The 25963-nt window shown below is 40.8% G+C and overlaps 1 protein-coding gene across 1 annotated transcript in view; it reads left to right on the forward strand.

Moving 5' to 3' along the window:
* Positions 1 to 25963, forward strand: part of RAPGEF3 (Rap guanine nucleotide exchange factor 3) — a 71070-nt gene that overhangs the window by 16147 nt on the left and 28960 nt on the right. The window contains exon 2 of the mRNA XM_063428302.1: positions 21709 to 21762. Coding sequence (XP_063284372.1) covers positions 21709 to 21762 — 54 coding nt within the window. The remainder of the gene's footprint in view (positions 1 to 21708; positions 21763 to 25963) is intronic.

Here is a 25963-nt window from a genome sequence, read left to right on the forward strand (position 1 = left end):
CAGTACAATGTACCAACCTACATTTTATGATATTTATAGACAGATACATTTGTATGATACTTTTCTATGCTCTAATTTAGGATAGTAATTCAAACACTAATTGTTTGGCATAGTAACAATGCTATAGCACATTACCCCCACTGCCCTGCTATCAATGTCAGGGTTCAATCATTCAAACTGGTGTGTCCAATGCAAATGTTCCGAATTTGTATCATGTTCCCCATGTCATCGAAGTCACATTCAGAAAAAGAGAGGAGCCATGGAAATGCAACTGACGAACAAAAACAGCGAAGCCATGGAAATTAAAAAGATACCATTGAAATGCCATCACATTATCTGTCATAGCAGAACGCTATAGCAATGTTTTTTTTTTTACGTTTGGGGGACAAAGAGTTGAGCCAAAAAAATACAGTGGGCATTGGGGAGAAATATGGAGCTGTACTCAGTGGTGGAAACGTAAAGTTGCTCAACAATTAACACTGTTCTATTTGATACACACACACAATTCTGTTTAAGGGTTACTCCCATAATTTGTGATGTAAAAACGATGCTGTTGAACAGCCAGTTTCTATGATGCAGTGTTTTCTTTCTATCTGTGATTGTAACAATAAAGTGCCATGGTCTAAATTGTAAACATCCCAAGATCCTAGTTGATTAGGTAATAGGTATCAACCAAAACAGAAGAATTGTTTATAGCTGCGTGACCTCTATATTGATAATAAGAGGTATTCTACTGACCTCATTTGTAAATTACATACAAGCATAAAAAATGTTAAGTACCACTACTCCAGTATTTACACTCGTAAGTGAATGTACTGTAATTAAAGAAAATATTTAATGAGTCATTTTAAACTAATAACAAACCCACAATGGCTAACCAACAGTTAAATAAATTACAGCCACATGATTACAGAGTCTAGAACAGCACAAGGTTGGTGGAGGAGGCTAGACCAAGAAAGTTATTGATACATATGTAAACTATTGATGACTATCAAAGGCACCCATGATGTTATTTGTGGAGGAGATGTGGCCTGGTTACAAGTGTTAGTGACCCCTAGTAGTCAAAAAAGGAAATGATCAAGTTCATCTGAGCCATTAGGTTTTAAGCAAGCTGTTCATGAAGTATGAAGGACAGTGACAAAGACAGTGATTCCTAGAATTTTAGAATTCTCAGACACATTGTCTCATTCTATACATCCCTCTAAACAAAGGTCCGTGACACCACATATTCACTTCTCCTTGCTTGCATCAATGATACTTTGAACAGGTGTACATATTGTACCCAGTGACTCTATGTATAAACCTAACACTAATCCTAAACCTAAATTGAAGTAGGAGAAAACATAAAACTGTCTTAAAACTCTTAAAATTCTCTTTCTATTGAAATCTGCACTTTTGGTAAAATGAAAAAAGAGTACACACTCTTCACACATAAAGGAATTCAGCAAGCTTGAGTGCCTTAGGTGTGTGGAGTATCCCTTTAAAAGACAGATGGGTGAGTGACGTTGTACTGCACATCCCAGACAAACATTCACTGATGCCATGGCATTGTAATTGGGGCACAAGCACATAGAAACAAGAGCAAAGACTAAGAGTCTCCGCGCATGCATACATGCTATTTCAATATTATTGTTAGAATTCATATTTGTAGAGCACAAACATACCCTGTAGCACTGTGCAACTTCAAACAAAGCAAATATCTTAATATCTCTTTAGCTGGATAATTATTAGCACTCCTGCTATTGTGCAATGTCCCATGATTCTTAGCTTTTCAGTATGGCTGTACATGCAGAGGATTGTGGGTAACACAGTCCACAAGTGCTGGAATGCTAAAATGTTGCTATCACAGTATGAAGAATAAATCACATACTATCTAATATGGTGATTCAGTGTTTGACATGTTCTGTTACTCTCACATCCAAGCATCTTTTCTTTGTGAAACTTTTTTTTTCACTGTGTGATAAAATGCTCTCTTAAAATGTGGCAAAAGGGATGATAAAAAAAAATGTGTAAAAAAAAAAAAGGGTAAAGTTAAAGAAGTTAGCATATGCATACTAATACGTATTTAACTGTCCATAGTAAATGGTTAAATGAACACATCAGTTTCTAAAATGATATATATATTGGGAAAAGCTTTGCAAAAATTCCATAAGAGCTGAATGAATGGCAGAGTGCCCTGCAGCACATGGTAGCCATAGCGACACCAAATTACTGCCAAACACACTAGGGCCGAAAGCATGGAGGATGGACTCTTGCCAAGCTCCTGCCGGATGTCTCCTGTAATTCAGGATTTCTGGATCAGTACAGGGCAGGAAACCCTGTCCGAGAAGGGAGGAGGAAAAGGAGGGGTACTCTGCCATTGTATGAAGGGAGGAAATTCACATTGAAAGTCACTGGACAATGTGTCCAACTTTTGATTATATCAAAGCATTGATAGTCATGCTGTTGGGGTTGTATTATTGGCACAGGGGAGTAATATAATTATTCAAAGTGATAACAATTGACAATTGGTATTTAAAGCACTGATAAGAATATTAAAGGAACAGTAATTGCATATTATAATGCTAGTAATGTAAAAAACATGAGTTGTAGAACACAATAGCTTATAGTAACAAGTATGTATACAAGAAAAAAAAAGAAAATAGGCGCTAGTAATAATTGTCTAAAAATGAGAATAAATATCAAACCCAAGGGATATCTCAAAAAAGGAAAGCTGCACCAAAATAAGTGTAAAGCTCCAACAAACACTCGTAAAATGCAAAAAACTGAATTAAGGTGCGCTGTGTCTTTAAGACCGAACATATAAAGTGCCACAAGTGCTAAATATATTAAAGTGCAAAGTGATATAAAGTGCACTCTGTGTGTACAGTGATAGTATCTTATAAAATATGCTTATACATGCATATATGCGTCCTCTCCAGGTATCATATACATGTAAAAGGGAGAGACATAAAAAACAACAATAGTGTAAATCTGTGAGAAACCAACTATAAATGAAAAATAAAGAGAGGATACACTCTCATTTATAGTTGGTTTCATACAGATTTACACTATTGTTGTTTTTTTTGTGTGTCTCTCCCTTTTACATGTATATGATACCTGGAGAGGACGCATATATGCATGTATAAGCATATTTTATAAGATACTATCACTGTACACACAGAGTGCACTTTATATCACTTTGCACTTTAAAGGGACACTATAGTCACCTGAACAACTTTAGCTTAATGAAGCAGTTTTGGTGTATAGAACATGCCGCTGCAGCCCCACTGCTCAATACTCTGCCATTTAGGAGTTAAATCCCTTTGTTTATGAACCCTAGTCACACCTCCCTGCATGTGACTTGCACAGCCTTCCATAAACACTTCCTGTAAAGAGAGCCCTATTTAGGCTTTCTTTATTGCAAGTTCTGTTTAATTAAGATTTTCTTATCCCCTGCTATGTTAATAGCTTGCTAGACCCTGCAAAAGCCTCCTGTATGTGATTCAAGTTCAATTTAGAGATTGAGATACAATTATTTAAGGTAAATTACATCAGTTTGAAAGTGAAACCAGGTTTTTTTTTTTCATGCAGGCTCTGTCAATCATAGCCAGGGGAGGTGTGGCTAGGGCTGCATAAACAGAAACAATGTGATTTAACTCCTAAATGACAGTGAATTGAGCAGTGAAATTGCAGGGGAATGATCTATACACTAAAACTGCTTTATTTAGCTAAAGTAATTTAGGTGACTATAGTGTTCCTTTAATATATTTAGCACTTGTGGCACTTTATATATTTGGTCTTAAAGACACAGCGCACCTTAATTCTGTTTTTTATAGTAACAAGTGACATAAAATCATTGTATGATGAAGCAGTGTCACTTATATTTACATGTTTTACCTGGCTATACAGTCTGTTGAGAGAATGTATGTATATGTATATATATTTCCATTTCTTGTGTATAAGCCTGATCTACTCTTGGACTGTTATAGCTTTATAGTATGGACTACTATTGCACTTGAGCCACTAAAAATCAAATTTCAAGTGGAAAGGAACAATGTTTCCCAACCAGTGGTGAGTGTGTAGGATGTGATATGTCTGGTAGAACCTGGCTAGGGCTACTGGTTTCCCAGCCAGTGGTGTAAGTCTGGTGGAACCTGGCTAGGGCTACTAGAAAGAATGAGAAACTAATGCACACCACCATATGCTGCTGCTACCTTTCAGATACTTTGTTTGTGCCTAATGTTCTCTTGATGTTAGGTTTAGGTCCTAGAATTAGATTGACCAAAACTGAAATTACAGATTTGGCGTTGGTAAACTGTAAAATGTATCCAGTGGAATCCTTTCACTGACTATAGTGTAAAGACTTCATCCACGGAACTCTTGACAGTGTGTATATCTCAGTCATACATGTCCTGGCCTCCCTGAGATTAGTGGGTGTTACATTCCTTGGGTGTTGTGGTTTATTATGATGTCACCAGAACCCTTTGAGAGCATTATTTTTCTGTTACATATCCTTTCTCTCTCTCCTTCTTTACAGTAAACATTTTAACCATATTAGTCCAGTGATGCAGATGTAAAATAACAGAAAAAATGCATATTGTAATAAAACTCTGCTGTAATGCCATTTCATGCTTTAGACTTTAAAAAGGTAGGATATCCTGACAAAAAGTAAATCCAAAATTCTGTTAGTCCAATAAAAAAAGGAATTACAATATACTAATTTAATTTATTATTTTACATCTGTCTATCTTTAAATAAATGGGAAGCAAAAACCAAAGAGGTTATGGTGGGGAATAAATTGTGATTGAAAACCCCTTCCACCTGAATTCTGTGGATACAGTTAAAGAAAAATCTGTACACCTGTCAAGCCATAAGACTTGGTTTCCCCACAGAAATCACAAATCTGCAGTGATGTCACTACCGCAAAGGATTCTGGGTGGGCATATGCAAATTAGTTTAACAAAGAATTAACAGATTTTACTATTAACATGACGTAAAGTCATGATTTTATTAATGACACGGAGGCGAGTATTATGCATTCTCTTTCTTTATTATACTCCCAGCAGCAAGAAAAGGGAAGTATGAGAGAATCATAGAAAAAAAGAAACCATAACAATAGCCTGGTAACAGTAGCACCAATCAGCATACAGTATAATCCATATAGGTGTAGTGTTCCTTGACTCCTCCTCTTTCTGCGTAGATCCTGAAGACCATTAGTGCAAATTCAAGTATTCCAACCATAAATACGAATCCACGAACAAAAAACCATAACTGGAACTTCAATCTAGAACCGTTTCAACCGTGAACTCTCCAGTTGTATTCAAGCTAAAAGAGAGGAGAAATATGGTAATATCGAAATCTCGTGACTGTCATTCCGCAATCAACAACTCGTAAACCATGTTAATCAAACGATGTAACTATATAAAAAGAAAAATTTCAGCCATACTGCTAGATCAAAATTGTATCACATAAGTCATGTTAATAGACTCCTCACTCACCTGTGTCATGAATGATCTTGTACCTACCGTATTAAGGCATCCTAAATGCTTCATGTTCTGGGTTGTAATCCACTCACCACCCTGGGTAGGGCGGGTGGGAATAATACTCGCCTCCGTGTCATTAATAAAATCATGACTTTACGTCATGTTAATAGTAAAATCTGTTAATTTTATTAAAGACACGGAGGCTCCTATTATGCTATTTCAAAGCTGAGCAACCACTGTATTCGAAATGTGTTGCACTGGGCGTAAATAGAAATTACGAAATGTAGACTCATTCGACCAGTCGGCAGCCCGTAGTATATCTTCCAATTTACAACCCAACATGGACGCTTTAGAGGCCATAGCTCCGCGAACGGAATGTGCGGAAAAAAATCGAGGTGTCTATGCCTGCCATTGACAGCAGCCACTTGATCCAACGAGCTAAAGTAGCAGTAGATACTGGTAGGTGAGGTCTTTTGAATGAGATGAACAGTGGATGGATTTGTCCTGGACGGAGTGAAGCCGTGCGATGCTCATATTCCTTCAGACATAACACCGGGCACAAATTTGGGTTGTCCGGCAATGCTGGGTAGGAAACTTCCCTAGTCGAGGATTTCGTTCTACGTGAAATATTGAAGGATACTCCGTTTGGGGTAAAAACACGTGCATGCCAGTCTAGCGCCCTGACATCAGCGACTCGTTTACATGAAAGTAAACAAAACAGCATCAACAGTTTGGCCGACAATTGTTTCAGTGAAAGTTCCTGGTTCATTGGCCACGATTCGATCAATCGCAACATCACATTGACATCCCAAAAGGAAGAATATCGAGTTTGAGGAGGACGAGTAAGACGGATGCCTTTGAGTAAACGACAGATAAGGGCATGCTTACCTATTGGGGTGCCATCCAACCCCATATGTCCCGCCGATATAGCTGATCTGTACAGATTTATAGTACGAAAGGCTTTCCCTGCCTCAAAGAGTAGAGTCAGAAATTGTAGGACTGCTTCTGTAGAAGCTGATATGGGATCCATTGACTGTCCCATGCACCAATCAGACCATTTTCTCCAAGCCGATCCGTAGGCACGTCTGGTACCTGGTGCCCATGACTCTGCCAAGAGACTGAGTGTCGTCTGCGAAACCTCCTCGAGATTCAATGATCTCCTGAAATGAGCCATGCCATCAGTTGCAGTAGGCCTTGGTTGGCCAGTTCGTGACTCATTCCCTCTGGGTTGGTTAAGAGGTAGGGAATGTCCGGCAACAGTTGTGGGAAATCTATCGACATTTCCAATAATTGAGGAAACCAAGGTTGTGACCTCCATAACGGGGTTATCAGTGCTAGCGTCCCCTTGGAATATCGAAGGACCGCCAGGGTCCGAGAAATGAGGTTGAACGGGGGGAACGCGTAGTTCCTGTCTTTGGTCCAGTCCTGCAGGAATGCATCTGTTGCCAGAGCATCTGGATCTGGTCTCCAACTGAAGAACCGAGGAAGCTGGGTGTTCAGTCGAGACGCGAAGAGGTCTATACTGAAAGGTCCCCAGAGCCGCGAGAGGCGCTGGAAAATCATTGGATGGAGATGCCAGTCCCCTGCGTCTCGAAGGTATCGGGAGTTCCAGTCCGCCATTGTATTGTCTTGCCCCGGAATGTATTCTGCTATTACCGAAATGCTGTGTTTCAGGCAATAGTGCCAAAAATCTCGAGCCATCAAAGAGAGAACCTTCGATTTTGTACCCCCTAGATGGTTGATATAACGTACCGCTGAGACGTTGTCCATCTTGATTAAGATTGAGCATGAAATGCCTGTGGGGGTCATACTGCGAATGGCAAAGGACGCTGCTAGTAGTTCTAGGCAGTTGATGTGTAACCGAGACTCTTCGTTCGACCATCTGCCACCGGTGGAAACTGATCCGCAATGCGCGCCCCAGCCGTGTAAGCTGGCGTCCGACTCTATGACCAGGTCCGGCGTCGATCCAAATATCTCCCGTCCGTTTCATGCCTCCATGTGTGCTAGCCACCAGTCTAGTTCCTCCCTGGAGTCTTCGTCTAGTGTGACGCAGGTTTCGTATGAGTGACCAGAGCGTAGATATGAGGCTTTGAGTCGTTGTAGGGCACGATAGTGTAGCGGTCCTGGAAAGATCGCCTGTATGGACGATGCCAAGAGTCCTATGATCCTCGCAAGTTGTCGGAGGGAAATAGTTGTACGGTGCATAAGCCGTCTGATCTCCTTCTTGATCGAAATCATTTTGTCTTTGGGTAGACACAACCTCTGTTGAACAGAGTCGACTTGGAAACCCAGAAATTCCATCTGCCTGGAGGGTTGTAGAATTGATTTTTCCCAATTCACCAAGAATCCTAAGTTTTGGATAAGGTGGATCGTCCAGGATAGGTGAATGCGAAGTTGGGATTGAGATTGGGACAGAAGAAGGATGTCGTCCAGATAAATTATTAATCTGACCCCCCGTGTGCGCAGGAAAGCAATCACTGGTTTTAGCACTTTTGTGAAGCACCATGGAGCGGAGGATAGGCCGAACGGCAGACATACAAACCTCCACTTCGTTCCCTGCCATTGAAACTGTAGTAAGTTTCGGTGCGCTTCTGCGATCGGGATTGTCAGATAAGCGTCCCGTAAGTCTATTTTGACCATCCAATCCGATGGTATGAGGAGGTCCCGAAGGCAATGAATACCCTCCATTTTGAAATGGTGGTATTGGACATACGCATTTAGGGGCCGGAGATTTATTACTGGACGTACCCCGCCTCCTTTCTTGGGGACCAGAAACAAGTTGCTCACGAAACCTTCTGTGTCCCATGGGATTTGTTGAATAGCGTTCTTGGACGCTAATTCTGCGATCTCTGTAGAGATCATCATCTGGTGTTGGCTGGCCATATTTAGTTCTCGAGGGAACTGTGTCTGAACCGGGTGGGAGGTTAACTCCAGCATGTATCCTTGTATCGTATTTAAAACCCAAACATCTGCTGTTAAAATCTTCCAAGCATGCTGAAACAATGCCAGTCTGCCCCCCACTTTTACATGGGGAAAACGGAGATATTCGGTACTCACCATAAGGTCGTCTGCTTGAAACAGACCCCCGTGGTCCACGGGAACTCCAGGGCCGACCCCGAGAAGGGAAGAAAGGGGTATAGTGCCTCTCTGGTACTGGTCTCTGATTATTAAAGGAGCCTCTGCCGGCTCTGGTTGAGCCTCGAAATCCACGGCCGGGTAGACGGCTCCTTCCTCTGCCGGCCCCTCCAAAAACCCGTGGTGCAAAAACTCTCTTAAGAGATGTCTGAGCCTTATCAATTGCCGTGAACGTCTTAACGTACAGCCCCAGATCCTTAATAAAGGATTCGCCAAATAATAAGCCTTTAGCCGCTGGGCCCGGCTCGTTGGTTGCCATGCTGGTCAGTTTGGGCTCAATTTTTAGGAGAATCGCCTTTCGGCGTTCAGTAGCCATAGCCGCATTGGCGTTACCAACCATGCAGACTAATCTCTGCAACCAGCCTATCGCTACTTCAAAATCAAATTCGCTTTCGCCCGATTGGGCGGACTCCACTAGCTCGTATAGTTTAGTTATGGGTCCCAAAGTATCAAGGAATTTGTCTTGACAATTTCTGAGGGAAAAATCTAATCCCTTCCTTGGTTTCCAACCAGACTTGTTCAAGAATTGGACCAGCTGAGGGTCCACGTCTGGTGTCTTTTCCACCGAGTCTGGGAGGATGGGACGTGGGCATTCTGCCCGTAGCTTATTACGCCCCTCTTTGGATAAATGTTTTCGCACCCGAAGTGCGAGATACTTCGCAATGTGAGTAGGCGGCTCCCATGCTGCCGAGCGAGGGTGACGGAGATCATCTGGGTCAAATAACAGGTTACCCAGTGGGTCCCGCAAATGGTCGCCCTCGCCAGAGTCAGGAGGCGCAGTGCCCTGAGCCGTACTCTTTTGGGTAGCAACGCCTGTTTGGATGTCAGACCCGGAATCTGAAAGTTCCGCGCTGTAGTGATCCATATAGGAGTCTTCATACTCCTCCTCCACACTCCGGTCCGAATCGGACGAATCCCCATGGGCACGTGCCCGTTTCCAAGTTCTGGCCGATTTTGCCCGGCCAGGGGCTCTAGTGCGCGGTGGTATCGCGCCATCTTTGACAGCCTGAGGCGTGTCATTCAATGCAGGCTGAGCCTGCAGTTCTGGAGGGGAGGTCACATGTCTGCTCTTTGTCAACGCCTTACGTCCCGGTTGTGCCACGTTAGTGGGTATCGGGATGCGTGTGTTCTGCATTCCACTAGTCTGTGTCTGTATCAGTGCCTCTGTTATAGACTGAGTGATAGAGGACGACATTACCCCCATCGCAGAGGTTAAAGCTCTGTTAATGGATTGTGCCATGGTAGCGTCCAGGAGGGATTGAAACTCCTCGGATGCCATGAGGCTGGCGTCACTTAAACCTCCCTTGTTAGAGGGGGAAACGCCTGATGTGGGGCACATAGACCCTGAGGGTCTGTCACTCTGATCCTGCATAGCAGATAAATCCTTACAGGGAATATATATACCCTAGTTCAAATAGTGGAAAATATTGGGCCCAGTAAAATCCTTTATACACTTGGTACCTAGCCAATATATATAGCTTGTAAAGGAACTAGATTGAGGAAAAAACAGCACAAAAGAAGGGTGTCAGGATAGATTAATCCTCCACACCACACTTACAGTTTGGTAGAGATATGACAGCCAAAAACCTGTAATAATATCCCAGTCTGGGTCTTAGGAGAGTGCTTGGCGGGTAGGAGAAACCGGTAGGAGCTAAAACCCAGCAGATTCCCGCCGAAATCGCGGTAAAATGGCCGCCGCGAGTGTAAGTTACATTCCCGGCGACATAAAACCAAAAAGATGGCCGCCGCGCTACCAACTGCGCATGCGCGACCGGGCTGAAAGCGGAAAATTAATTTCAGGGACCGCGCATGCGCGGCCGCCCGCAAAACCGCGGAAAGACCGCGGACATAAACCGGAGGTGCAAGCCAAGCACCAGAAGGTAGAATAAAAAGCCCCAGACACCTAACAGGGAAACAATAGGTGAGGGTAGGGGGGAATCACTCTCTGAAGCAAGCAAGAAGCACTCTCCTGACACCAGAAGGGGATACACCACAGGAGCAAACAATAATGATATCACAATATAAGTATTACACACAATTTAGCGAATAAACAATTAATGTGTAAAAATTAAATACAAGTAAATGTATAAAATTTCAGGAGTAGCAAGATGAGGTACTTAACTTGTCTGAGGGAGCAGCAAGAAAGAGGAGGAGTCAAGGAACACTACACCTATATGGATTATACTGTATGCTGATTGGTGCTACTGTTACCAGGCTATTGTTATGGTTTCTTTTTTTCTATGATTCTCTCATACTTCCCTTTTCTTGCTGCTGGGAGTATAATAAAGAAAGAGAATGCATAATAGGAGCCTCCGTGTCTTTAATAAAATCAAATTTTTGCCTCATTCCATTTTAAACATGGATTCCTTTGAGTCTGTGTTCGCTGTATACAACAGCTTAGAACGCACAACGTAGGAAAAGATGCAAAGCCAGTGAACCACTCATGGACAGCTGTTTCATTGTAAATCATCAGCACAAGGTTGGTTACAGCAAACACATTTATAGTATTAACTATGAATAAATGCATATATACCAAGAGAGTGTTTATGTGTGCTAATGTGTATTTTTTAGAATTGTGTGTATGTATATATATATATATATAAAACCAGGTATTATTATCATCAGCATACATTTAACATTTTTACATACCGGGGTAAGTGGGATATTTGTAATTCCTGGAGATGGTTTCACTTGTATCCCTCTCTTGGGAGATATTATACAAACAGCTTACATTCCTGGCATCCTTTTATAATAAAATGACCTAGCAGTAATACCTAGTGGGGAGTCAAAAGTACTTATTCTCTCATCACAAGGGTCCTGACCATGGCCAAAAGTTAAAGCCAACATAGAACAAAGTAAACACAGCTGTTAAGCTCTTCTGCTGCATTGCAGACATCAGGTGAGCAAGGCGTATAGGGCCATAAAAAAAAAGATCACCGTGTTATGGCATTTAAATCGTCAATTCTGTGCATTATTGAATCAAGTACATAAGAGTACATTCTTGTTTATGGTTCTATTGCAGGGCTTATAGCCAGGCCATTAAAGTTACTTGCCACTGCAAGAAAGAGTAAGAGTTTATTGCACACTCATCAGTGGTGTATTTCTATTTACCAGGGCTAAATGTATACTTCCCAAAACATAATTCTTTTTTATATTTTAACTATGTTAAAACATGAGACTGTTAAGGAAATTCTGGTTTATTATCAATGTAGAAACCAAAGTAGTGATATGATTTATTTATATCATTTACACTTTATGTTTAGGTTTCATTACTTACAAAAAACATTACGAAATCACCTCCTCTACTTTGGCTCAAGAAAATTGTTTTAAAGTTACAGATCTTTTGCATATTCACTGCTCTGCTCTGGATTATCTAAAATCACACTTGGAGCAATCTCTGTCTGCTTTACGGGTTGTAGGGTACCTTTTAGTATGTGTATTGGACTTGACCTCATGTCAAATCCATTTGGGACATTCTTTTCTAGACTATCTTGATGTCAGGACCTGTGAGTGGAACTTGTTAACATAGATTACAGACAGGTCTCTTTAACATGTTCTGCACACAAACTTATCTTCATAGTGTGCTCAGCCTTGCAAAGGTATAATGCTCGCTGCTGGAAGTCGGCTTGTCCAACCCAAGCACAGATAGGTGCTCATTAAAATGGAAAAGCTGACACCTGCTACTCATGAAAGTACTGAGAATTTCTTGAAAATCTGGTCACCCTTGATGGAGATCTATTTTCTTCATGGATCAACCTTGGTAATTCTGGTCCTGTAGTCCATATGGTTTCTCAGTTGTGTCTGCAGATGGGTGCCATGTCTGGCGGGTGGCGGAGGGTGTCAACTCCTAGCGGAATAGAGTCTTCCCCTTCCCTTTCTTCTCTACCCCTTCTACTCCTTCTATATATTCTTTCCTTCTATATTAAGTCTTTCCTCTCCTTCATCCCCTGGTCCTGTAGTCCATATGGTTTCTCAGTTGTGTCTGCAGATGGGTGCCATGTCTGGCGGGTGGCGGAGGGTGTCAACTCCTAGCGGAATAGAGTCTTCCCCTTCCCTTTCTTCTCTACCCCTTCTACTCCTTCTATCTATTCTTTCCTTCTATATTAAGTCTTTCCTCTCCTTCATCCCCTAACAAAACAGTGCTACTTGTTGTGACTGTAAACATGGTGCTGTCATTACCCTCTCTTCTCTTGTTACTTGTTATCGCCTTCTGTTGAAAAACTCTCATTAAACAGTTTAATTACAAAACACATTATGAATGTGGAAAAAGTGAATACTAGAGCCTGGGAGAGTTTTAAAGAAGGGCTGCAAATGTTCTCGATGTTTACACTAGGAAAAAAACAAAACACAGTAACACTAACTAAGATAATGAATTTCCTGCCTAAAGAGGTTGTGCTATCGAAACTGGCATTTTGCCAATCAGAGCATACAGAGTTACATACGCAATATAAACAATATTAATGCATTAATAGCTTTATTAATAGCTAGTTGATTCCGGGAGAAAGCGAGTGCCGCTGTGGAGTTCAGAAAGAGCTTTTTTTTCTTCTTTGAAACATAATTGGAAATCAATTCACCATTGTGTTGTTGTATATCCACAGCACTAACACTGTGTGCGCAGTTTAGTTTACTGGACCTGAGACTTTTTCACCTTTCAATGTTTTCCATAGATAGACCCAGAACATCAGGAAATTCTTCTACTGTTACCAAAACCTTATATTAAGAATGACACCCTACCTTGTTACTAAGGGCAGATATAGGGAGGGGTCGACCTATAATTAGAGATGCATTTAACCATTCACTTGAAGCTAAATATAACTTTACTTTAAATATAACATTTCCTATAATTAGTACGTAATATTGTGTTGCACCTATTATGGACACAGTAGTGATTGTGAGTTCTACAACAATAGATATTACCATCTATAGCTCGAAAGCAGGAAACCTCAAGCGTTTCCCACAATAGTTATAGAAACTATTCACCCTCACTCCAGGGTCATCTTTCACTGCCCCGAAACAAGCAAGATGTCCTACAAGGGAAAGTGAAGAGGTAATAATGTTTCATGTTACAATCCCACCCCACATGTATATGGAAACGAAATACTATTTAACAAGCCTTTCTACACAATGCCTCTTCAATTTCACATTTGTTTGCCTTTTTCTTCTTTATCCCAGGCTTTTGAAATGGATGGGTGTGTGGATGGATGGCTGAGTTTGTCGGTGGGTTGGTGAATGGCTGGCGATAGGTGGATGGATGAATGGGTCGATGTGGGTGGATGGTAGTGAATGTATTTAGGTGAGTAGGCAAATGGATAAATAAATGGATGATTAGATAAATGGATTGAAATGCATTTCTAAAGCTAACTAATTTCTGCAAGACAAATCATTTATAGACATAATTAATATAAACAAAGAGTGACAATCTGCCTATGTAGCTATTGGAAAAAATGAATCATACACATAAGTACCATTTTTTCTGGATGAAATTTATGAATGTTTTTCAAGATAAACTGAAGTATTTACATAAAAAAAGTAAAGGCCAATGCTAATTAGTAAAAAAAAAAGTAAAGGTCAATGTTAATTTACCAAATCACATGCATGAAAAATTCATAATCTAAAATGTGTTCAAGGCATGTGCTAATGTTACTGCTAATGTGCTTACATCGGCGGGGACTGGCAGGTGTTTGTCTAGAGTTAGATTGTTCCAGACTCTCTAGAAATTGGTGATAAACTCATGATTGATCAGTTGGGATGGACTATGAAAGGAGCTTGGTTTCACTGCTGTCTGCAGGCTCATAGTGCTGTGAGTGTAGTACAAGTGGGTCTAACAATGAACTCATTGGAACAAAGTCGGAAGGACGGGACAGGACCTGAAAGTCAGGACTGTCTCGCAGTTTGGTTGGTTGGGAGACTTTCATATAACAATATAATAGATATGTGAAAAGGAAGCACTGTATGTCCAATAGTCTCACATGAGGGATTGGGGCTTTGACCAATGGGATCTTGGAGATTTGCACTCTTGGGGCCTCACATATAACTTGCCTGCTCTCACCTGTGTGCAGTGCACTCTGTTAAACACACATGGGACCAGGAAATTACATCATATTCTGTAACAGAATTTGTATATGAGCAGTGTGGGTGAGAGATTTGTACATCCTGGGACACAGATCCCATACACCTTGCTTGCAAACAAGGCCTGTCCTGTTAATTTTCTTTACTTTACCCATATAATGTAAGCAGCTAGGGGCAGTCTGAAGTAAGTGGAGAGAATGGGATACCATGGGATAAGCACTGTCTTGGTACCACTCTGTTAGCAATGCCATAGGGCACTGGGGAGTAAAATCCGAAGACCAAAAGACGAAGACCAATGTTTGCTATGTACTCCCTAAAGTTCAATGTGAGTGCAGAGAGCTGGCGAATGTTTTTTTTTTTTTTTTTGGAATTCTTTATTTTTGCTGTGCATGGTTTGACAAGATGATGTACGTTGCCACAGCAGCAAACATAATCACAGTAATATCACAGAGCCATACATATGTGGCATTGAGGTGTAAGCACATTTTTAAACATTTTTAAACGTGGAAAGACTATCTAGTGATATATGACATGCAAGTATCAGCGTTAGTAGGTATACGAAAAGAAAAATTATAACGTCTATAAACGCGGAACAGAAGATATAATAACATGCTAGGTAGGTCTCGATCTTGTAGTCTACATGTGTGTACCTGCTAGAACAAAGTTAGGCATACATGCTATATCTAAGTAAGGTGAGAGGCCTCCCTGTGCATACGCATCATGTTGAAGTGAACAGGCATAATTAGTCAACTAGAGTCAAACCAGTGTGCACCTGCAATCTATGGTTACCAGTTAGGTGAGAGGTAGAGGGGATACGCGGCGTGTTGTCACTAGGCGCCAGTGACAAATGCGGCTATTGGGCAGTTAAACTAAGCTTGGCGCCCATATTCACTGTTATTATGGCTCACGTATAGAAATATACAGTAGCTGTATTTCTGAGCTAGCGGGGTTTCTTTTGAACGTGCCCCCGAGTTTATACTTTACAGAATAATTAGTAAGAAGCAAGGTAAGAGCAAAATAGACATGCAGGCAATATATGCGACAATACTGGGAAAAGAAAATCCTGAGAGGCCCGACAGGTTGGTTACTTCTGTTAGGAGCCCCATGGTGCGGGCCAGTGGGCATAGAGGCTACAGAATAAGATTCCTCTATGTTAGGTACAGTGGTGTATATGTTAAATGACTGCACCTGGCGCTACGGCTGCTGTGTGTGTCCTAGGGTTTACCCCCTTTCGATTAGTCCCAGGGCCAGTCTCAGCCTATGCCAGCAGGGGGTACCATGTAGGTCGAGGAGTTGCACAACCAAGATTAACATTTTAGTTTTCAATGAAGGAAAAGTATACGGATAGGCTAACCATATGTCACCTTATCATGAGCGCGGATCGCTAAATATGTTTAGAGTTACCAGTACGTTTCTGTTATTCAAGCAAGGGCTTGCGTGGGGATAGAGCGACAGGCGTTAAGAGTGTGGTATGGTTCTAGTTCAGGATAGGTGAGCTAGCAATACACTTATATCACAGTACAATGTATACTTTGTAGAGCCCCCTGCTTAGACACAGGTTAACTATCTTGGCTGGGGTATGTGGAAGGGATTGTCACCGCTAGGTAGCTAGGCACAGTGCTAAGCATACACAGGGCGCAGGAAGATTTTCACTGAAAACCTAAATATAACTTATTAACTCTTTAGACAAAATAGCTAAGTCAACGCGTATAAGTTAAGAAAAAATAAAATAAAACATAGCAGTAATAGGTCATGCACAATTTTGGAGTCACGAAGGCAAGAGTAGATACATGTTTGGCATCACTATTATAGGTGAAGATCACAGCGTATGTTCTTAGGGTAGTCAATATCTAGCTAGACTCTATATGATGCCTTTTATCTGTACATTTTACTTATATAATAATAGGAGAGATAGTCAGTGGAGAGACAAAACCTTGCGAGTAGTATAGATGAAAGCAAACAGTTGCATTACATGTTAGGTAAGGGCGACTATTGAGCATAGGGGTTAAGCCACCGGGGCCCGGCACATGCTGTCAAGCTGGCATTGTAAGTTAGAGATCCGCACGGAGACTACTGACTAGACCGCCAGCGTGTTTCAGTGAGAGTCAGTCATGCTGTAAAGGATGGTTGCCATGTAGACTGGCTGTATTGGTGAGGGTGAGTCGCTGCAATCCGGGGTTACAAATAATGCGTGGGAAACACTCCAAGTCAAGTGTCTCAGAAGGGTCTGCCGGGGTGACTTACATGCAGGGTCCAAAGAGTGTATAGTCCCTGGGGTGTCGTGTTTAGGTGGTGACCGCAGCGTAGGATTCAGGGGTTAAACCTCTCGGGACAAAGGGGTTGGTTTTTGCCGGGTCCCAGGTCTGTGCTGGGGTGGTTGGGTGAGGAAGTCGTTCCTGACTGAGCAAGGTCTGTTGTATGCCCAGGGTCCCAAGGAGGTCAGGGGCTTCCTCAATGTCGTGTACCAGATGAGAGACCGTACCCTTCTGGTCACTGAGGGCTCTGGAGTTCCGCCAGCGGTAGGTAATGCCGTGCCATTGGAGCAGAGAGGTGAGCGGCTGGAGCGTTCTGCGCCAGGCCAGGGTGCTGCCGGACAGGTCAGCAAAAAAGGTCAGACCCCTGTTTTCAAACTGCATAGGGGTTTTACCTCGGAGGGCAGAGAGAATCGTCGCTTTTTCCTTGACGCTTCGGAAAGTGATTATAGTGTCTCTCGTGGCCGTAGGTGGTGCTCTGGGAGGTTTAAGGGTCCGAAATTGGGCAGCAGGGGTGATGGTCATAGCCTGTTCGTGTGGCAATATGGCTGCTATCATACGCCGTACCACCTGCGGCAGGTCGGTCTCAGGTATCTCGTCTGGGAGCCCTCTGACCTTTAGATTCTGCCTTCTTCTGCTATCTTCTTGAGCCGCATAGCGGCGTTCATGTATCTGGTTCTGTTTTTGTAGGTCCAATACCGCCTGTTGCAAGGTCGATAGGTCCTGCTGGTGTCCTTGAGACGTTTTCTCTAGTGTGCTGATGCGGCCTGTCAGGCCCTGCAATTCTCCCCTGAGGGCAGTTACGTCTGCCAATATATTCTTCTGGAGATCTGCCAGTAGTGCCTTCATGACCCCTGTGGTTACCAACTCCCCGTTGGCTTGGCCTTTCGTGTGGTGGCCGGGGCTGTTATGTAATCATCCTCAGCGTCTCCCGAAAAATCATCCGAGAAATCGGAACAGCCGCCATGGAGGGCCGCCATGTTAGGCTCCATCGTGCCTCGTGCTTGCCTCCACATGTCGCCGATCGTCCGCTCAGAGGTATGTTTGTCTGGTCCCGCTTTTTTATTTTTCTTCCCCATTGTGCTGTGCTTTAGGGGGATCTCCGTCGTTGTTGTTTGGGGGTCCGTGGGTATTATTTTGGGTGTTTTAGTCGGTTTTTCGTCGTTTGATGCGCGGAGCTCAGGGTTTCTGCGACTGCTGTCCTCGGCAGTTGGCGTATGTTTTAGCCACCAAATTCCATGTAGGTAAGATTTGTGATGGAATGAATTTACACTGTATCTGGGCCCTGCACCCCCTGCCCACCTCTGCCTCCCTGTGTACTTAGTTTTTTTCTGTAAATAAAGATGAAAATGTAGCTTTATCCTGATGTGAATGCTTTTCAATGACTGTACACTTTAGATTAAAGAATATGCCTTTCTGTTCGCCGGTATTTACATGTGAGAGAAAAGACGGCTTTTAACCGCACTCTGAGTCTTCATGTGCAAAATAAGCGTGGGGCTGAAGGTGACACAGACCTGTGGCTGTTCAGTAAAGAAGCAGGGTGTGTTCTGGTTGCATGTTTGCATTGCACTTTCCAGATTATACAGCTATGTACCTGATTATAGACCTAATCGTTACTCACTGAAAACATCTGGAACAACAGGTACAAGGTGGACATGTAAGTCAACAACCTTTATGACAGTTAGATGTCACAACAATAACAATGATTTCTTAGTGACGGTGACATTTGTCCTTTTGTCAATCAGAACATTCTAAAGGTAACCTTCATCTCCTTCCTGTTCCCATAGCAACCTCTAATGTCATATTATTCTTCCATTTGTGTGTTTGCCGTCTGTGTGATAACCTTACCATAAACTGACCAATAATCTTTCTGGGTGTAAGGAAACATAACAAATTGCAACAACAACAAAAATTAATTTAAAAAATGTACAGTTTTTCCCAACTTTGTATTCAAGAGCCTACACTGTAATTTATTGTAGATCAAAGCTTTATTTTTATTTATTTTTTGAAAATATTCTTTAATTAATTTATCAATACAGTAATGCAAAGTCATAAATAAACCAGATAAGACAATTGAACATTTGTTATATCAAAATGTCATTCCATAACAGCCACAGTCTTTTTTCTAGAATACATATTATTTAAATATAAAGGGGAAGAAATGAAGAGAGGAAGGAACTGGGCCATTTCTGTGAGCACAGTGATTGAAAAAGTGACCGCCATGTGAGCCATTAAAACAGGTAGCAGTGCTTAGGTAATTGGTAAGAGACAGAATGTTGCATGCTTCATCCCATATAATTAATACCACTGACTCATTCTTCAGTCAAAATACCAAGAGGTTGAAACACACTTATTTCAGTTTTCCTCAGTTTCAGTTTTGCAGGAGAGTGAAACCTACAGAACTGCCAATTAAATATCCTCTTGTGGTTATCCTTACCTACAATTTAAATCGTTTTCAGAACCTATTACACTTCTAATTCACGGCAGTTATCTGCTGTCCAGTTGCTTATATGTATATGAGTGGATACGTGTATGCTTGTTGGGTTATATTTATTTGTAATAAATTGTTGTTGATTTTTGTATTTCGTACACCAGGGAAAGCCAACAAGCAGACCCCCATTTATTCGCCAACTACAAACTTCCATTATCCTTTGCTGGTCTTTGGGAGGTACTAGCAGAATGGCAGCCATCATTTCAAAAAAATTAGGATCCTACATGTCCCCCCTATGTCATGTATACGTACCTCTGCAACATGAATAATCACTGTCACAGTGCTCTGTGGAACATAAGTAATACCCACATGTCTGTAAAAACTGTCATTAGAATACTTTAACAAAAGAGATTATTGACAGTTAGGGTTGCTAATTGATTATGCAGGAGAATACCAATTGTTCTGCTGTGTTCTGTACAGAACTCCCCAGCAGCCTATGAGGGCCAAGTCTGCTCATATGAAGTACATTCTCTGTGTCATTTTAAAATAAGTGAGGATTACCATTTTCTGTTCAGTTTATTTACACATAGCAATCCTGTGCTGCGGGAATGAATACTGCTTTAGCTGGCATTGTGCTTTTCTAGTGCTTGGGCACTCTGTATGTTTGTTCTGCAAACAGTTTCACTCAGGTGGAAGGCAGTGAGCAGGGGACAACAGCACAGAGCATGCTCTGAATGTGACCTTGTCATCGGCCTGGTGTTCCAGAAAATATTATTTGTGCGATCATCGCTATGCAGTTTTTTGTTTTTTTTTTAACTGGAAAGGTTTATGCGTGTTATTAAAATGTGATATCTAGACGTGTGGGTCAAAATCAAGCCTCTTAAATTTTTTTTTTTTTTAGAGTAATCAAGAGAATTGATGCCTCCAACATATTTTTAACTACTTTTCCCCATGATGCACAGACAGCCTTATTGCTGGTTAAGCATAATGGGGAATGTAGTTTGGATTCATATGACATTCCAAAGTTAGTCATTACTGTTCTGGAGTGACTGTTAAGTTGGCTCTGCTGCTGATGTTATCAGGGATGCTGATGAAAGTGTGTGGTATCTTGTTATCAGTACAATATAGACGTCAGGCAGCGTTATTCACTGCGTATTATACATTTTTATTAGCGTTCCTGATTAAAATGTGGTTTGGTCACATTCGATTAATGTGATTTAAAAGGAGATCCTTGTGCAAGGGACAAAAACTCATAACAAAGTAAATTGTTTGGATTAAACATTTCAAAAAACAATGTATATGATGCATTTTTTTTTGGGATAAAGTGATATCCTGACTTCCGTAGATATGGATTAACTCTTTGAAGTATAAAGAATGAGCAGCATGTTGGAAAGATCCAAACATTTTTGAAAGTCACAAGGTTAAAATATTCTAGGGCTATACACAAAATCCCAACTTGCCCCAGGTTTGATATTCCTTAGATAAAAAAATTGTAAGGCAAAATTTGGAGACGTATCTCTCGAGTAACTCTAAAACACTTGCTGCTTTTTTTTTAAGCCACTCACTTCAAATTTTGTATTTTTTTTTCCTTATTTCAATTAATGCTTCTAGAAACAAAAGTTGGCATACAGGAAAATAAGTGACTGATAGTCCGACAAATGCTTTGTAGGAGTTTACAGCACACGATAAAAATTGTTTATATGGTATTTTTTTCACTAACTACAGAGGGACAAATTGCATAAAAAAAGAACCACTGGTCTCCGCTAACCTATAACAAAAAACATATAATAATAAGGGGTCTAGGTCTTCAGGCACCTGATATTACCCAAAGAACCCCATAATTGGAGTCTTTTTTCTAATAAAAAAAAGATAACTGTGATTAATAGAACTGTCTGTATGCCAGAAAGGGACCATCTAGGCTGACACCCACAGGGAAAATTGTGACTTCTGAAAACCCCCAGTAGCAAGAGAAAGGTCCAATAAGTGTCCTCCTGTCCTTTCAACCCATTGTTAATGTACTGAGTGGGAACCACATAGTGTTCCTTCTTTTCCCCCACCCCTTGTTGTCATGAGTTGAGGGAGGATTTTGTTTCAAACTACATAGTGTTGATGAGCAATGGGTACGACCAAATCTGAATACACAATAACCAGAAAAGCTCAACGGATATTGACTTTAACTTGCCTTTGATGAAATGGTTACTTATGGTTTTATGTTTCACCACCATGTTTGCATCTTTGTAACTGACTTTTGTGAAGCATGAAATGCGATAGCCCCTTTACTTGCGAATGCCCTGTTAGTTTCTGGATAAAGAATTCGCTTTTATATCTTTCTTTTTATTCTTTCTGTGTGTTCTAGACCCCACTGCCTGATATTGAATCTCAGGAGGAGTACAGCCAAACCTTGAAACAGGTAATACCAGATGCCAGCTTTATAAAATGAATGCTTATCTTTAGAAAAGTCCTAAATCTTCTCTTTTATTTATTTAAAACTAAGAAATAAAAGTTGTTCCTTCTGTGTTATCCAAATGTGAAATTCTAGAGCAGGAAATACGAAAGTCCTTTTTAGCTGAACCTCTGACACTAATCGGCAAAGCTGCAAATAAGACGTGACCACCTGTGCGCAAGAAAAAAAGCCAACGGCACAAATACAATAAGAAAAATCTACTGTGAAATCAGATATCCAACGAACTAGATAGAATTAGTATGCATTCTCTATAACAGTAGCCGCTAAATAAAGAAAACATAGGAATCAAAGAATTAACAGTTTTGTATTCAAATAGTAAGGAATGGGACAACAAGCATTTCATTTTTTATTGTCTATATGTTTTAAGTGTCTACTGATGAGTTGTGTTAAAAAGAATGTACTAGGTAGCACAAATACAGTATTGTAATAATGTTGTCATTCTAAATTATGCCACTAGGGTTAAAGTTAAGGTTAGGTTTTGAGGTAGCTTAGAGATAGGTTGCGGACTTATGATTCGAGTGGGTGTAGGATTAGAGGTGGCTTAGAGGAAGAGATCGACTAGGGATTAGGAGGTATTTAGAGTTGGCGGGATTTAGGGTAAATGTGCTGTTTTTTCAATTTCGTGCATGCTATTTTTAAGTGGCCAGTAAAAAAAGTGCACTCTTTCAATAAACCTGTAGTCTTAGCAACCTGATAATATTGTGTTATTATGCTACATGTAAAGTCGTGTGACAGCTTTACCATTCTATCACTTTGATCATTTATGAAATGTTGAATATACTTCATTTATTGACATTAGCTTCACCATGCTGAGTGGGAGAGCTCCGAGCAGCTCTAGGGTTTCATAACTCTGTATGTACCTGTATATCAATGCCAAATCCCATGGCAGAACAGGTGCAGGTTTGTCTGCAGTTGATTATAGTATTATCTTTGGTGTGGATGATGTGATTAGATTTGGAGGCAATGCTAAAATGTTCTAACAGGTCTTCCCCCACAGGCTACAAACCACACCTCTTATTGCATAAAATACTTTACACGCCCTGTAAACCTATTGCTGATATGTCATTTATTTACACTTTATTAACAATGTATAGAAATAGCATTGTGCTCTTTGCTCATTATATATAGCAATACATGAAAAATAATACAATATCTGTGGCTTAATATTTGTTGAGTTAACAATTATTTTAAAGGACCACTTGTGGTGATTCACTACTTTTATTCAGCAGCAAATTAGATTGAAAGTTAAAGGAAACTATTGCTTCCCAGGATTTTCAATATTATGTTTACTTATACCCTATAGTTATTCAATATATATCTATGAGGTGTGAAAAATAGAATAAAATATAGAAATCCACACATCATTATCCTGCCACTGGGTGCCTCCATCTTAGTGCCATGACAATCATTGTATTACCTCTGGAAGGTATTGTAGAGAATGCTTAAGTAGAAAAGGAGAAATGAAACAATGGTTCTATTTCTCCTCTTTAATGTGTGCAATGTGTGCCCTCGCTGTTCTTGGATTGAACTGGATTGTAATGTTATTTTCTAAAAATCAAATGAAAAAAAGGAAAATCCTTATCCAAAGTCTGTGGTTGAGTTTAGCCACAGACCGCTAAAGTACTAAAATAAAAAATAAAAGTCATAAATCATTATTGAAATATAAAAAATAAAATAAAATAAAGTATTAGAAATGTCCCAAACCCCATTATCCATGAAAACACATGATGTACACTGCTACCCCAAGGGGGGGGGGGGGGGGGGGGGGAATAACTACTATAATCTAAGGTGTATAGGTAATAACCTCCTAGTACGGTGTAGTATGGTGTAGGGCCTCTGCAATCTGAGGCATACGGTATGCAAGGTTTGTAAGTATTAAACATCTAGTATACACTGCAGTAGGACCATTACAATCTGTATTATGTAAGTGTTAACCCCCTAGTATACAGCAATTACTGATAAATATACTTAGTGCTATAGAAAGAAAAAACAACCAGGAGAAGGGTATTATATATAAGTAGCTAGGATATAAGTAGCTAGGATGGAGGGGGATAAATGGGGCAGGTGGTGAGACAGGAGGGACCAAGTTTATTCCTTACAGACAGCCCCCCAATCCTATTTAGCCCTGTGTACCTTAACACATGTGAGAGCACTCCTCATGTCTCTGCAATCCCTTATTGCTTAGATCAACCTAAGAGCCAAATATACTGCAATAGGATCCTCAAGCCAATCTGGCCCTAAGTACCTTGGCATATGGAGTAATCTCGTTGTGCGTACAATACCGAATGCTAGCATTAACCCTAGGGAGCAGGAAATACAACAGTGCTACCCATTGTGAAATAATTAGCAGTAAAAAGTAAAGTAAAACACAATGCGCGTGTCAGGGTTAAAACAGTGGTGTCAGGTATGTAAAAAAATATAGCATCACCACTGCTCATATTTAGCTTCTGGCACTTAATTAGTCACGATTATGCCCACCAATGGTCGGCAACTATGTGATTAAGTCATTATTAGGGTGACTAGGGTCCTCCCCTCCTCCTGTTAAGGAAAAGATCACATACACAGCTGTATTTTCCATTTAGCAAATGCTAAGAGATTGACTTACATTGTTGCTTAGAACAATGGGTGTGACTACGTTTGCTTGAATGCCATGTTTACGTGGAACATTAATTTAGCATTCTTTCAGTATGATATTGAAAGTAATGATTATTAGTTTGAAGAATTCACATGCTCCTGATTTGAAATCAATTCTAAAGTATCCGGGGGGATGAATTGATTTTACACTGGAATAACTCAACTTTCACATACTGTATATATTTTTCATATTCTCACCTACAGCTCATAGAATTTGTAACCTACTTGAAAAACTATGAATGTCTGAAAAATCTAGACTTGACAAGCAATGCCTTAGTGCAGGGTTAGGCATCCTTTGGCACTGCAGATGTCTTGGACTAAATCTCCCCCAATGCTTTTACAGCCATAATGCTAGCAAAGCATCATGGGAGGTGTAGTCCACAACGTCTGGAGTGCCGAAGGTTGCCTACCCCTGCCTTAGTGGCTCTCCTGTCTCAAAAGACTTTAATTTACAAAAACGCATCACTATTAGAAATCACCAATCTGTGCTCAAAGTTGTTGTCCTCAGCACTGAATGGAACTCCCTGTGCACCATTTGACTTAAAAGATTACTCCAAGCACCATGGCGTCTGGATCTGTATATGCAGCATTTCACTTTTAAATGCTGCACATATGAAGTTTATCCCCTCTGCTGCTGGAGGTGTAACACTATTTCTGGCGGCATCATTCGGGTGTCTATATCCAGCCTGGAACAAGAGTTCTGGGCTGGCTAATATGAATTCTGTGCATATGCCTGTGCACTGAATTGGATTTATTGACACTCTCAGCCAATATATGGCCAGTGGGATCAACTTCCAGATGTTCTCATCGGCCATTGAGGAGCTCAGCAGGCACCCAGGTAAGAGGGCAAACCATTGGAAAATAGTTTGCCCCATTGTTGGAAAACAGTGCCAGAGTACTCCTACCATAATTAGATAGTTACATAAACTGAAAAAAGACTTGCATTCATCAGCCTTTCTCAGTTTTTTTCGCTGTTGATCCAAAAGAATGCAAAAAAATCTATTTTGCAACAAACTAGGAAAAAAATAATTTTAACCCCTCAAAAATGGCACTCAGATCTCTGCTTGGACCTATAAACTGTTACCCCAAATATTAAAAATGATGTCCCTGAATATTATGTTTTTGCAAGATTTCATCCAGTTACTGTTTAAACATCTGCACATGCTCTGATAAAACCACCTCTTCAGGCAGAGTATGCCACATCCTCATTGTTCTTACTGTAAAGAACCCCTTTCCTTTGAAATATATTTTACTCAATTCTAAATCAGTGACCTTGTGTCCCTTGTATAGTCCTGCTTATAAATAGGACTGTAGTGGTGTTGGTACTTGGGATAGCTCTTTAAAGCACCATGGAACAAATCCAAACTGTTTCAGTCATGCATGACCTTCCTCTATATAATATAACTGAAATGTAAATGTATTAAAATGATCATTTAAAAAAGTTGAGTGCTATATTATCTTACTAATTTTTCATACCATTTGTATGTTCATCGCCAGTTGGTTTTCAGTGCAA

The sequence above is a fragment of the Pelobates fuscus genome, chromosome 1 (assembly GCF_036172605.1).
Source record: "Pelobates fuscus isolate aPelFus1 chromosome 1, aPelFus1.pri, whole genome shotgun sequence".
In the NCBI taxonomy this organism is placed as follows: domain Eukaryota; kingdom Metazoa; phylum Chordata; class Amphibia; order Anura; family Pelobatidae; genus Pelobates; species Pelobates fuscus.